This window comes from Scaptodrosophila lebanonensis, unplaced genomic scaffold, assembly GCF_003285725.1.
Source record: "Scaptodrosophila lebanonensis strain 11010-0011.00,11010-0021.00 unplaced genomic scaffold, SlebRS2 tig00000311-arrow-arrow-pilon, whole genome shotgun sequence".
Lineage (NCBI taxonomy): Eukaryota > Metazoa > Arthropoda > Insecta > Diptera > Drosophilidae > Scaptodrosophila > Scaptodrosophila lebanonensis.
The window spans coordinates 257,324-270,150 of NW_022060643.1; the positions used below are offsets into that span (position 1 = coordinate 257,324).

General features: G+C 41.4%; 6 protein-coding genes across 6 annotated transcripts; 3 read left to right on the plus strand and 3 right to left on the minus strand.

The window, feature by feature from the left end:
- Positions 1-2,185: 2,185 nt before the first annotated feature.
- On the plus strand, positions 2,186-3,708 carry LOC115630090 (proteasome subunit beta type-7-like). The gene is made up of 3 exons (XM_030526717.1): positions 2,186-2,288; positions 2,350-2,529; positions 2,914-3,708. Exons 1-3 carry the CDS (start codon positions 2,248-2,250, stop codon positions 3,629-3,631), a joined length of 939 nt encoding a protein of 312 aa, XP_030382577.1. The 5' UTR covers positions 2,186-2,247; the 3' UTR covers positions 3,632-3,708.
- Positions 3,709-4,580: 872 nt separating this feature from the next.
- On the minus strand, positions 4,581-6,665 carry LOC115630083 (translocon-associated protein subunit alpha). The gene is made up of 3 exons (XM_030526708.1): positions 6,473-6,665; positions 5,413-6,132; positions 4,581-5,338 (listed from the first exon to the last, which is right to left on the minus strand). The coding sequence occupies exons 1-3, from the start codon at positions 6,534-6,536 to the stop codon at positions 5,211-5,213; spliced, it is 912 nt and encodes a 303-aa protein (XP_030382568.1). The 5' UTR covers positions 6,537-6,665; the 3' UTR covers positions 4,581-5,210.
- A 572-nt stretch (positions 6,666-7,237) lies between these two features.
- Positions 7,238-7,783, plus strand: LOC115630089 (40S ribosomal protein S28). Its single transcript, XM_030526716.1, has 2 exons — positions 7,238-7,556; positions 7,618-7,783. Exon 1 carries the CDS (start codon positions 7,300-7,302, stop codon positions 7,495-7,497), a length of 198 nt encoding a protein of 65 aa, XP_030382576.1. The 5' UTR covers positions 7,238-7,299; the 3' UTR covers positions 7,498-7,556; positions 7,618-7,783.
- Positions 7,759-8,663, minus strand: LOC115630088. Its single transcript, XM_030526715.1, has 3 exons — positions 8,458-8,663; positions 8,320-8,391; positions 7,759-8,253 (listed from the first exon to the last, which is right to left on the minus strand). The coding sequence occupies exons 1-3, from the start codon at positions 8,631-8,633 to the stop codon at positions 7,908-7,910; spliced, it is 594 nt and encodes a 197-aa protein (XP_030382575.1). The 5' UTR covers positions 8,634-8,663; the 3' UTR covers positions 7,759-7,907.
- Positions 8,664-8,942: 279 nt separating this feature from the next.
- On the plus strand, positions 8,943-9,730 carry LOC115630087 (mitochondrial import inner membrane translocase subunit Tim29). Its single transcript, XM_030526714.1, has one exon. The coding sequence runs from the start codon at positions 9,028-9,030 to the stop codon at positions 9,595-9,597; it is 570 nt and encodes a 189-aa protein (XP_030382574.1). The 5' UTR covers positions 8,943-9,027; the 3' UTR covers positions 9,598-9,730.
- Positions 9,714-11,300, minus strand: LOC115630086 (alanyl-tRNA editing protein Aarsd1-B). The gene is made up of 3 exons (XM_030526713.1): positions 11,174-11,300; positions 10,329-11,098; positions 9,714-10,263 (listed from the first exon to the last, which is right to left on the minus strand). Exons 1-3 carry the CDS (start codon positions 11,210-11,212, stop codon positions 9,768-9,770), a joined length of 1,305 nt encoding a protein of 434 aa, XP_030382573.1. The 5' UTR covers positions 11,213-11,300; the 3' UTR covers positions 9,714-9,767.
- Between the last annotated feature and the right edge of the window lie 1,527 nt (positions 11,301-12,827).

Consider the following 12,827-nt stretch of genomic DNA (forward strand, 5'->3'; position numbering starts at 1 on the left):
AGAGGCAGCACGCGCCAACAAAGATGCATTAACATGTTACGCGATTATGCACAACAGAATGTACATACATATGTCTGTACATACATACAGACATATTCTGTTTATTAATGCACGCATTAAAACAGTAAAATGTTGTTACAAAAAATAAAGAACTGCTTACTTACACAACATACATTTAGCAGATGAATTCTGATTAATTCATGAACTTTTTATTTACAATTTTATTAATTCCAAATCACTTTTACATTCACATAAACAAAAACAAAAAAAAACTTTGCTATTAAATACATATGTACGTACTTATTACATACATACATATGTACACACACATACACATCACAGCGCATACGTACGAAGATCGCGAAGCACCCCGACGCGTGCGTAGCAAAAAAAATAAACACTTTTAAGCACTTACATATTTTTTGCAACAGAACTAAATAGTTCTTTTACATTTGTAGAAAATACACACAATTTGTGCATAATTTTACTAATATTTAATGTTTAATGCAAACACTCCGCTGTAATTTTCGACGCGTCGCGCTCAAACTAACGCGCAAAACTGAGCCTTGAACTGCAGCTGCAAGCAGTCTTCTCTTAACGAATGCAAAAGCGAAAGCAAAGAATCAAAAATGATAACTGTAAATCAATTTATTCAGCTCGCACATTGGTATGGGCGTAGCAAGGATCATGACAAAAGAGGTTTCAGTTGTCTTTTATATTTAATTGCTTTAATTATAAAATTAACATTTATGTTTATTTTTATAAATAATAAATAAAATAAAATTTGAAAAACTGCATGAATTACTGTGATATGTATTCGGATGTGATGTGTTTTAATGAACTGTTGTTCATAAAATTAAGAGTAACAATTAATTTACCAAATTAAATTAATTATAATTAATTAAATATACAAATAAATACACCTATTTATTATAGAAATATTATATAAGAAACCCTCTTTGTATTCTGTCTACAGCCATGTTGTTTCACCGTTAGATACAAATTTGATTTGCTTTGTCTTTTATTTCCTTCGTCGCGTTGCGTGTGTGTGTTTGTTTAGCTACGCAAAACCATTAATAAATGTTTTAATTCTTAATTTAAAAAGTATACTAAATTAGTATAAGTATGTCGTTATATTGTCGCCTGAGCGTGAGTGAATTTTCTATTTTTTAATTGTGAATGTGATTTGTGAATTGTTTGGTGCATAAATACAATAAATTATAAAATCTTTTGAAAATGTGCATGTGCATGTAAGCATTATTTAATTGCTTTTTTTTAATTTGTAAATTTTTTGCGTACATTTACACAAACTCGTATGACAGTGTAGTATAACAGTGTATACCAATTGGGTTTCATATTCGCAGACAGCGAAAACAAATGAAAGGGCGAATTGAAAAATGCAGAACAAATGCATTTGTTTTATTTATGTTTTATACTTTTCGTGTTAAATGCAAATATACATGTTATTTTAACAATGTTTCATATTATTTTTGAGTTGCATATTTTATTGTATAATTGTTATTGTATTTATTTGTTGCATTTATTTGCAAGCAATTGTGAGTAGAGGAACAGTGTTGCCAGCTTAGCTATTTTTTCGCTAGATATTATAGCGTTTTTTGGAAGTTCAAGTGGCTGTTTATTTTAATAAGCCTTTTTTAACATGACTGAATGGAAATATGTTGAATGATCGAGCACAAAAAGGAATTCAACTACTAAATTAAAGCCCCGATATTGATGAAACAAAAGCACATCAATGTTAAATTTGATAGCCATTTCATTTTATTCTTTTATTTATTTTATTTTATCGACAAACATAGCTGTCGATTTGAGAGAAAAAAAGAACAAAAATCAAAACAATACAGAACTTATACTAGATAAAACTAAAGATACACAAAGCCTAAAGATATAACAAAAATATCTAATAACGAATCCGACTCGGTGGGGGAATTTTATTTGCCAAACGGCCAGCTATGTCCCGATTCACAGCAAAGATCGACATTCAAAAAGTGATCATTTCTAGAACAGCAATAGAGAATAATGAGGCTATACAAACGTACATCCCAAAAATGGATGTTATAGATGTTATAGGTCAGTAAATTACGTTGTTCAAAGAAAAGTCTCCTAAACTCAAAACTTTTAATTAGCATTTTTTTACAGTTAGTGAGTGCTCAGTTTTAAGTCATATTATATTATATATATACTATATTTCTAGCTACATTTGTGCACAACAAAAAATAATTTAACGAAATGTCGAATGCTTCAGGCTTTAACTTTGATAACGTTAGACGGTAAGTAAGCCATAGATTTTGCATTCTCCGATTTTCTAAGCCTCAGCGTATCCACGGATAGCAACACATTCCTCAAAAAGGAGGGGTTTGAAGAGCCAAAGCCCTTCACTACCGGAAGCACTATTGTGGGCTTACTTTACAAAGATGGCGTCATACTGGGCTCTGATGAGCAAGCTACATATGATAATGTTATGATATCGCATCAGAGCCAGAAGATACATCGTCTACAAAATAATATATAGTGAGTACAAGAGAAGAAAACTCCTTTCCATTCGGGGAAAAGTTTAGCATATACAAGTATATCAAAAAGATCTCCAAAATTGTGGTGATTGCGTGATATTTGTACGATGTTTCTGAGGCAATTTAGATACTAAACAAAATTCATAAAAATAGATTCCTTAAAGAAAAATCACACCAAAGTAAAGCTCTTCTTCGCCGTGCTTCTTCTTGATTACAACACGAGTCAGAGCTGCTCTCTGAGAATACAAGTACTGAGATCTTAAAAAGACATAATGAGAAATACCTTTAAGTGAAATCAAAACACATTGAATTGGTTCGGTTTGGGGTCAGATTTGATCTCTCCATTGAATACTTCAGAATGTATATAATTTCCATATCTTTGCAGTTGCGGGGCTGCGGGTATATCGGCCGATGTTGCTTCGATTGTCTGGTTGCTTCAGTCCCAAATGAGGCTGCATTATTTGGAGCTTGAGCGACCGGTGCCTGTGATCTGTGCCAATACATTTGCGAGGAAGACCCTTTTCCGTTATAATGGGAATATTATGGCCAATTTGTTGATTGGGGGAGTCTCGAAAGGCAAAGCGGAGCTTTATTGCACCTGGTTTGAGGGCTGTTCCGAAAGGATTCCCTTTGCAAGCTTGGGCTCAGGCCTTCTGGCAGCCATGGCGGTCCTCGAGGCCCAGTGGAGGAGGAACTTAGCAGAGCTCGATGCATTACAGGTTGTCTATCAGGCGGTGGCCGCCGGCATTGGAAGCGATCCGAATTCGGGCGACAACATAAACATCGTGGTTTTACGCTGTGATGGCAGCGTCGAACAAACCACTTTTCCCATTGGCTCGGTTTTTCCGAATTGCCGAATGGCTTCTACCTCATCGAGTAGTTCAAGCGAATCAAGTCTGCCTAGTCGCTCATCTAGCTCGTCGGTCTTTGAGATTGTCACCGAGAAGGTTACCTACAAGTTGAGCAAACAAAACTGCAATGGTGAAGATGAAAACAAATGCGATGAAGAAATTCCAGATCCCACACAGCACAAAGCGGCTCCTAAGCGTTCTGGAGACCCATCAGATGATGAGCCGCCGATGAAGAAGCGACGTTGGGAGTAAGCGGTCGTGAATTATATCTTACCATGTAACCATGGCAAATAGTTCGTTAATTTTAATATAGCATTCCACAAAACGTATTTGGTATTCTTTTTTCTTAGAAACGGTCAAAAATTAATGATTTAATAACAAAAAAAGAGGATAGTTTGGTACAAATTTTATTTAGGTCTGAATGACTAAATTAATTTTTCGTGTTAAAAAGTATAAAACATGTACAATTCATAGTTCAATAAAGGTATTCCAACACTTTCAGCTTTAATCTTTGAGCACAATGCTAAAGAGTTTCAAATCCTAAGAATTCTCACGTCCATCAACAAATCTCTTCTCACCCCGAGCACTCATTCCTTTTCTCTCATTCTCCCAAGCGAACGAATAAAGTTTCAGTCTTTCTTTTGAAGAAGAGATCGGCTCTCATGCACCAATAAGAAGGAGACGCATAACGCAGGACCGTTATGACGTCACAAGATCGATGGTTGACACGTAATTCATGAAATTGAGATACAATTAATTGACTCATAGTTTCTATACAGGTTTTTGATTTATTAAAAATGGTTTTCGTAAAGTTGCGGCGAAAACACAGCCCGATTTGGCAGACATGCTGTGACAACTTTATTTTTTCTAAATCTATTTCAACCGAAAAGATAAATTTGGATGCGAACACTAAAAACAAGATGCCATAGCTACAAATTCCAATATGTTTTATAGCTTGGTGCATCGTAATACTAACTGGATACTGAAGATAACAAATTGTTGGCCCAGTTGTCAATTAACCTTTAACACATCTAATGCTAATAGATATATATGTATGTACAAGTATATATCTTACAGCAAAACATCAGTTAAGTGTTTTCGATTTTTATTATTCAAGTTTTTTTCTGCTCACATTATCTCTTAAAAGCTTTACCAGCTAATCAAATTTAACATCTCTGGAACTCGATGACAACCCGAACAATTGGATTTTGTACAAAAAAAATATATATTGTTTACATGTATGTATTAATTTATAATAATATGCTACATTAAATTATAGTTGGAAAACGGCTCACGCGTCGAGCTCTCCTCTGAGTGCAATCCAGAGAGCGTCGCCAGTCACGTACTCGCCTATTGGGGCGTCTTCAACAAACGAAGACAGAAAAAGGTAGCGATGCCGTGACCCACGATGCAAGGACAAGGAGTATGTTTATAAGAGTGGCAGTTCGCGAAATTTTTCTCTCCAAGAAAAAAAAAAGAAGATATGATTTAAAAAAAAAAAACAAACATAACGTTGAATTTAAATTTGAACAACGCGGCCCCCTCGAATGCGTGCTAAACACTAACAATCTCTCTATATAATTGTTAAAAATCATGATCATCATCATCACCATCATCATAGTAATTAATTAGCGACAAAAAAATCGTAGTGTATAAAAGAAAACTTGAACGCGAGAATGCGTCTACGAAACTTGTATGCCCTCCTCTTCTATGCATAGATGTGTTGGTATGTGTGTCTTGGGATATCAGATGTGTGGGTGTGTGTGTGTGTGTGTCTGGATGTGCATTGTTGTTGGTAGTATTGAGTCCAGTTGGTTGTCTGGCTCAGTCTTTAATCGTCACCCGCGGAGCGCTTCACCTTGCGCTGCTTGGGACTCTGTTGGCTTGCTGCCTTGGGACTGGCCTGTTTGCCCGGCTTTGGCGAGGTCTTTGGCGTCTTTGACTTGGGCGATGATTTCTCTGTTGTGATGATATGAGAGGCGGGAGTTAGGCAAATACTTGAAAGCTTCATAATGCACACAATTTCTACTCACGTAGCGCCCTAAGCGTCTCCTGAGGCACCCAGTCATAGTCAATGGTGCTGTCGTTGGCGGTGCCCGTTTCGATTACCTTCTTGGCGGCGGCGCGCTTGCGCTTGCCAGAGGAGCCCAGCAAATATTGCTGGCCAAGGACCAGTAGCAGGACGACAATGCCGGCCAGCAGCAGGTAGAGAAAGAAGGTCTCGCCATCCAGACCTTCGTCGACCTCGGAGATGAGCACGGTTTCGTTGAAAACGGCTTCACTGTATTGAATGCCATTGGCATCGCGATAGGCCAAGGCAATGTTCAGACCGAAGGGACGGCCGGCAAACTGATCCGAGGGCAGGAAAGTGTATGAAACGGTCGACTCAAAGCCGGGCTTCACCTCACGATTGTAGGCGACGGCCGAGAAGTTCTGTATAAAGTAGTTAAAGTCCATGGGGTAGCGGAACGAGGCCTCCACAGTTTCAATGACGAAATCCTCCTGTCCCTTGTTCGTGAAGCCGATCAGGAATTCCACGGGCTTGCCACCGGGCAGATCGAATTGCTGGCCAGACGTATAGAGGGGCTTGGTAAACAGAAGATAGGTATCGGCATAGGGAGATGTGCTACTGCCCCCACTATCCGCATCCTCATCTGTTTCCGCATCCTCGCCAGTGACGGCGCCATCCTCGCTGTCCACATCCACCAGGTCGTCCTCAGCGGACTCGGCCGCATAGGCGCCCAGCTTGTTTGCTGCATTTGCGTGAAAACGATAAGAGAGAGAGAGAGAGAGATGCAATATGCGTAAGCGGGACAGCAACAGGCGAGCGTTTTTGTGCTGCACACATTTAGGCCAAGTCTTGCCAACGCAACACTTTCCAACCCAATGCCAGAGTTGAATTAACAATAAGACCCGAACATTCCAAGCCCAGTCCAAATCTCCAGCCGGAGCCTTTGACTGCACTTTCTGTTTTTCATAAATAAAGGTCGAAATCGCGGCCGTTTGCTGCAATGCCACGTCGCCGCTTCATCGTCGGCAACAGTAGCAGCAGCAACAACAACAGCAACAGCAATACGAGCAAAAAGTACTTACGTGCTGTGAATGTGCATATGATTGTGGGCAGCACCAGCAGCAACAGGAACATTAGGTTCTTCATATTTAATAATATTTTATTTAATGCCTTCCACTTGGGCCGGAGAACGAAGAAAATAGAGACGACGACGACGACAACGTCCAACAGTATCGCCAACCGACGCGTTGGAGTGAAGCTAGAAGAGTGATGTGAGGGAGCAACAATACCAAAGCAGCCGACGATACACGAAGACGTTGACGAACGACTTTCACTGTCAAATTTCTGGTCTACGTGGTGCCGCGTCAAATGACAGCGAGAGTTGCCAACTGGTTTGATAAAGTGCCGCCAACAATTCAAATTTAATACAATTATTTCATTTCAATCAATTTTACAAAGCGCATTCATCCAACTGCAACAATTCAATTATTACTACTCTTTCTATTGCATTTAAGAACTCTTTCGTACAACTTTTAACAAAAATTAATACTACATTTCAGTGTGTGGCAATACTGGCGATGCGTCTAGTGCTGGCAACTGCCACAACCGTCAACAATATTTGAAATCGCTTTGAGACTTCAATATGTTTATTAAAATTGATATAGTAAAAGAGATTTCTGAATATTTTCACTAAAATATTGCACTTTTTTTCATTAAAATCGTAATGCTAGCCGAAAAAACATTCCGTTTGACAGCTCGCTTGCATTGTTTTTGCACACTGGTCCAGGAACACAGCGCAGCCAACTTCACGTTGATTTGCCCACAACCAGCCAACTTCCTTTTTGATCGCTGCTGTCATTTGAAGCGCATCTCGCACGTGAATTTTCTGCGGCAAAACTAATAAAAAACCATGGATAAACCAGTTGTTTGGGCTCGTGTCATGAAAGTTCTCGGCCGTACCGGCTCCCAGGGCCAATGTACACAGGTCAAGGTTGAGTTCCTTGGCGAACAGAACCGTCAGATTATTCGCAACGTTAAGGGTCCAGTTCGCGAGGGCGATATTTTGACGCTGCTCGAATCGGAACGCGAAGCCAGAAGATTGCGCTAAAGGATCAGTGCCGGGTTGGCGCTGTTTTGGTGGAATGCTTGAAATTTATTTAGAATAAGGTAAGGTGCAACATCATGTATACCCTTGGAAAATTCAATAATAATTGTTCTTATTTACTAGGTGGCGGCAACAACAACAACAACACACCGACACGCTAGTCGACAAACCACAACAACAGCAGACAAATTAAACTTTTTTTTTAGTTGCCAACTACACGCAAAAATGATTAAATGCAAAAGCATTTTAAATAAATTTCAAGTATTTAAGTGCTAAAAAATACGTCTTATTTTTTTTGTTTTTATTTTTTTTTCGAGTGCTTGTGTTAATCTGATAATAGCCAATGCGGTAAACAAAATGTTCGCCTTGCAATGCCTGCAACTTTGAAGTGAGAATAGGGAATATATCCTTTGTCAGCTTGCCACTAGCTCCGACAGCAGATGGACACTTGCAGTACGCTGCTCGGCCAGTGCCAATCCCAGAAGAATTCGGTCTCTCTGTTGTTCCGACAGTTGCAGCTCTCTTTTGAATTGGTCCACAGTTGCTTGCTGCACTAGTGTCGGCGTCAATCCACGTGCATATAGCTCCAGGTACTTGGCCTGGCTCTGAAGCACCGATTGCGTTTGCAATAGCCATGCCAAGCATTTAGCGAGTGCTTCATTGATTGGCGCGTTTTGCTCTGCTTGCAGCTCCCGGCATTGCACCTCGAAATCCGAGACGGCATTCCTGATTTCAGCAAGCGTTTCGTCCAGCTTTAGGCTAAAAGAGTTCACCAGAAGCTTAGCTTGAATTTTAAAGTTGTGTGGGCCGCCGCGCTCTACTCACATTCGCTCGTAAAGCGGTTGGAATACATCATTGCAGGCCGAAAACAACGTAGCTGCTGCTGCATTGTTACTCCTGTGGAATAGTAGTGGCGTCTGTTTTACTTATATTTGCCGCATGAGCTTAACTCATCCCGCTTACCCAACCACCAGTCTGTGCCGCTGACTCAGCTCCCATAGGTGGCTGGCCTGCGTGCCTAGTTCCCCTGCCTCGTCATAAAGCCCGGTTTCGTGTGCCTTTATGAGGAGGGCGGCAGCTTGAAGCAGTTCACCAAGCTGTTTTCTGTGGTGCTCGTAACGCTCCGCCGCTAGTGCCATAAAAATAAATAAAGCTTAAAAAATAGCGTGCTTGGCTGTTGTCCCAATCTGGCAGCATATTGCACGGCGCTGCCACTCTTTACAGTGGTGTAATTACTTGTATACTGTAATAGTTTTTTTTTTCTTTTTTTTGCCACTGTGTTATATTTACACATATTTTTTGTTTGATCAGCAAGTATGTATTTGCTTTAAATTAAATTATTCATTTACTTCTCAATCACCGGCTAATGGTGGCCGCATAAGCTAAACAAAATTCTGGCAGCACTGACGCGCACAGCTGTTTGTCAGCGCTAACCTAAAAAACATTAGTATAGCAGAAGCTGTGTCTTGTTTTTGTTGACGCAATTTAAATTTATAAGTGAAACCCACACGTTATCGTGGGCTGCTGTACGAGATGCGTGTCGTGGGCAGTCGTGTCCTTGCGCTGCAACAGCGCATCGGCGAGAAATTCACACTACCCGAACGCTTCAAAGGCACATTTGTGGAGAAGTGGACAACATACTGGAAAGGACTGGTGCGCGACTACTCAGAGGTCGCTGTGGGCGTGGTGAAGGAATCGTATGCGAAGCCCAAAAAGGCACTGTTCTATGGGACCGGCATTGTCGCCCTCTACCAGGCTGCCGCTCGCAATCCCGGCGAGGAGGCATTCATGACACAGCTGCGCCATCAATCAAATCGCATGATAACAGTGGCAATGAAGCAACAGAATCCTGTCTCTGCCAACTATTTACTCATGCTGGAGCGCGCCATCAATCAGAATAAGTTGCGTCTATTGCCCCTCGGCATCTTCACTTTGGTTTGGGTCGATCTTTACGATGCAGATGACTGCACATATCCGGCCATATGCGAATACACCTCCGTGAGCATTTGGAACTTTCATGAGCGGGTCATTGATGTGGGCTTCTGGAATCAGTTCTGGCGCCTCAAGTGGAAAATGCGCAACTACGACGTCAACTATCTGTGATAGATGAGTGGATGGATAGCTTAGACGAACTGCCAGCCGCCAGCCACTGGTGGTGGCGGCGATGTTATTAGTTACTTCTGTTTTTTCTTATTACAAGTTAATATAAGCGAATGCAATTAACAAGTACAAACTATATATTTATTTTACAAAATTTACTTGTCCCCCAATACTTAGGAGGCGCTAGCCGCATCCGTTTGTGCTTGTGTTTGTGGTTTCTTGGGCTTAAAGTGTGTTTCTAGCAGCGCCGCACACTCCTGCAAACGGGTTATGTTGTTGACTTTGGCTTGGAAGTTTCCCTCCTTGCCATTCCCCTTGCCATCGAGTAGATCCAGGAATTGTGGACCAAATTTCTCCACCAGATCCGGATCGCCACGCAGTACCATGTGGCCCTTGGCGCTGCTGCCGGCAGCCACTGGCTCCCATACGGTCAGAAGGTAGAGAATGCCCTCCGGCGCGTTGCGCAGAAAGGTGTTTATAAAGTCCGGTTCGATGCCATCGCGACGATGAAGGACAAAGAATTTAGGACGCATAGCTGCTGGCAAGTTTTCCAGGCGTTCCGCTTCGGCATTGGCAAAGTCCTTCAGCAGCTGCTGGAAGGATTTGCGGGTCGATTTAACATTCTGCTGCAGCTTCTGCACCAACTCCAAATGCTGAGGGGCGCCGCCTCTGAACAAATGGCACAATAATTATAACAAAATATGATTATATAAGTCGCGCTCTATCTGACTTACTTAAGCGCTGCTGTCAGTTGTTGCTCACGTTGGAAGACCTCGCCTAGTTTGCGAAGCACACGCTCGCCGACCACAAAGTGGACGAGCACATTGGATTTGCTTTTCTCAGCGTAGAGCAGTTTTATGCACTGGAGCTGGGAGAGATTGGTGACGTGAGTGCCACAGCACATGTTGCTCTCGATGCCCTCGATGCGCACCACACGCACTTCGCCTTCATGATCCTTGGGCAGGCCACGAGGTGCCCGCGCATCCTGAAACTCCAGCGCTCGCTCCGGGTCGACGAGTAGCACGTTTACGGCACGTCCTTCGCGTATCAGATCATTAGCCTGTCGCTCAATGTGATCTAAAGACTCGCGACTGATCAGATGCGGGGTGGCCAGCTCAATGTAAGACACACTTGTGCCCAACGACCAGGATGTTGTGTCGTATTTGAACTCGCGATCGAACAGCGCTGTTATCAGATGCTGTCCCGAATGTTGTTGCATATGATCCAGTCGGCGCTCCCAGTCGAGACGCTGCTGCACCTCGGCCCCCTCCTCGAAACTGGCGGTTGCCTCCACAAAGTGCACAGCCGTGCTGCCCTTGCGAATGACATTGCGCACCTTTTGGCCATTGATGGTGCCGTAATCGCAAGGCTGGCCACCACCCTCCGGAAACAGAATTGTATTCTCGCAGACTACATTGAAACCGCGCAGCTGTCCCGCCGGAGTGTTGGCATCACCCGACCAGTCCAGAGTCGCATAGTCACAGCTAACGACTGTGGTCTGATACTGCAGGATGAAATGGCGACCAGTATGGAACGAAGTCAACTTGGAACGTGCTGTGAGATTTTATTGGTGACTTGCCTGTTTCAGGAAGCTGTCCTCCTGACACTTAAACACCATGGCGCTTGGAGCACTCTCCCACCTGCTACGATTGGGTTAATTATGCAAATTTTGGCAAAGGTTGCACTCTTATCGCATGCAACTAGCCGTTGCAGTGTTTAAAATAAATCGATAGACCAGACAATAACTATCGAAAAATGCCGGTTGTGCTGCCAGATCGCGATAAACGAGCAGCATGAAAATCAATGAAAATACGTTAAAACAAACACAAACACATAAAATAAAGCAACAGAAATATTAGATTAATTAACATTTTTGTTTGTTTTTTGCAAGGTAGATCTTTTTTTTTTTGAAGTGCTTGACTTTTGAACCTAACACCTACCCACGACCAACAGCTGTTTGACAATTGGTCCCATTTTATTGTTTTCTGTGTCATATACACTACGCATTAAGGATAAAAGGGTATTATTAGTTGAGAGCTAATGCATGTAACATACAGGCGGAAGCGTGGGAGACTGAACAAAGTATAGATGAAGTGCCTGTATGAACGCAAGAATCTCAGAAATAAATTAAATTAATAGTAAATTAATTAATTTAATATTACATTTTTGCTCAGTCCTAGAAAAGCGAGCAGAAATTTGTTATATAAAAGAAATGGGTAAAATTTTCTACAAAAATAATTTATTTTATAAATAAAATAAATATTCATATATTATACAATATTTACCAAAAATTATTGAACTAAAAATAATTAGTTTCTATAAATACTTTTTTTTTTTTTTTTAAGTAGTGTTTTTGAAAGTCGCAGTCGTACGACTCTTGCGTTTGATTCTGATTTTATGTTTACACAATGTATCCTCCATATAACCTCCTGTGACGTGTATTTTGCGAGCTGTTGCCTTAGCACACTTTCTCTCTCTCTCTTTCTCTTTCTCGCTCCCTTTCTCTCTAGCTCAGACACAATGTGATAAGTGCGCGGGCGCTCGCACAGCCAAAGCTTCGAGGACTCCTGCAAAGGACACCGATTGCTGTTCAACAGTTTCACGGCGTGCTTTGTAGTGTTCGTGTTGCGCCCACGATTTCTGGGAAAGGCACGCGTCACGTTACGCATTATCCTTCAATTAATACGTTGCGTTGTGTTGCGTTACGTTCGCAGACGCTTGATTAGTTCTTTGGCTGTTTTTTTTTCGTCTTTCTTTTTTGTGTTGTTGTTAATATGTGCATTTGGAAAACAATGGGTGGCAGAAGCCAAGGATAAGGATTTGCTTGCTCCCGCTAAGAAATCCATTTCCGGAACTGTTTTGCCGCCGTCTGTATTACGTCTAGAGCGCGCCTCGTCGTCGTTGTCCTGCGCGTCATCAAATTTCTATTCAGTGGCAATTTTTAGTTTGTCCTTTTCAACGTCGTCAGTCGTCGTCTGTGCCAAACGTTATATAAGGCAAGTGCCAACTTCTCGCGAGCTCCTCGTGCTTTTAAAATATATACTACTACTAGTGGAAATAATAGTAAACAGAAAAGTGAATAATTTCCATTTCTATAAAATGTATGCCAAGTGCTTATTTACATATTTCAATTTTTGCTTTTCTCACGTCTAGCCTGAATATAAAATCATTAAAATGTCTGCACATACATACATACAGATTTAAAAGTCCTTAAGTATATATTTATATACATA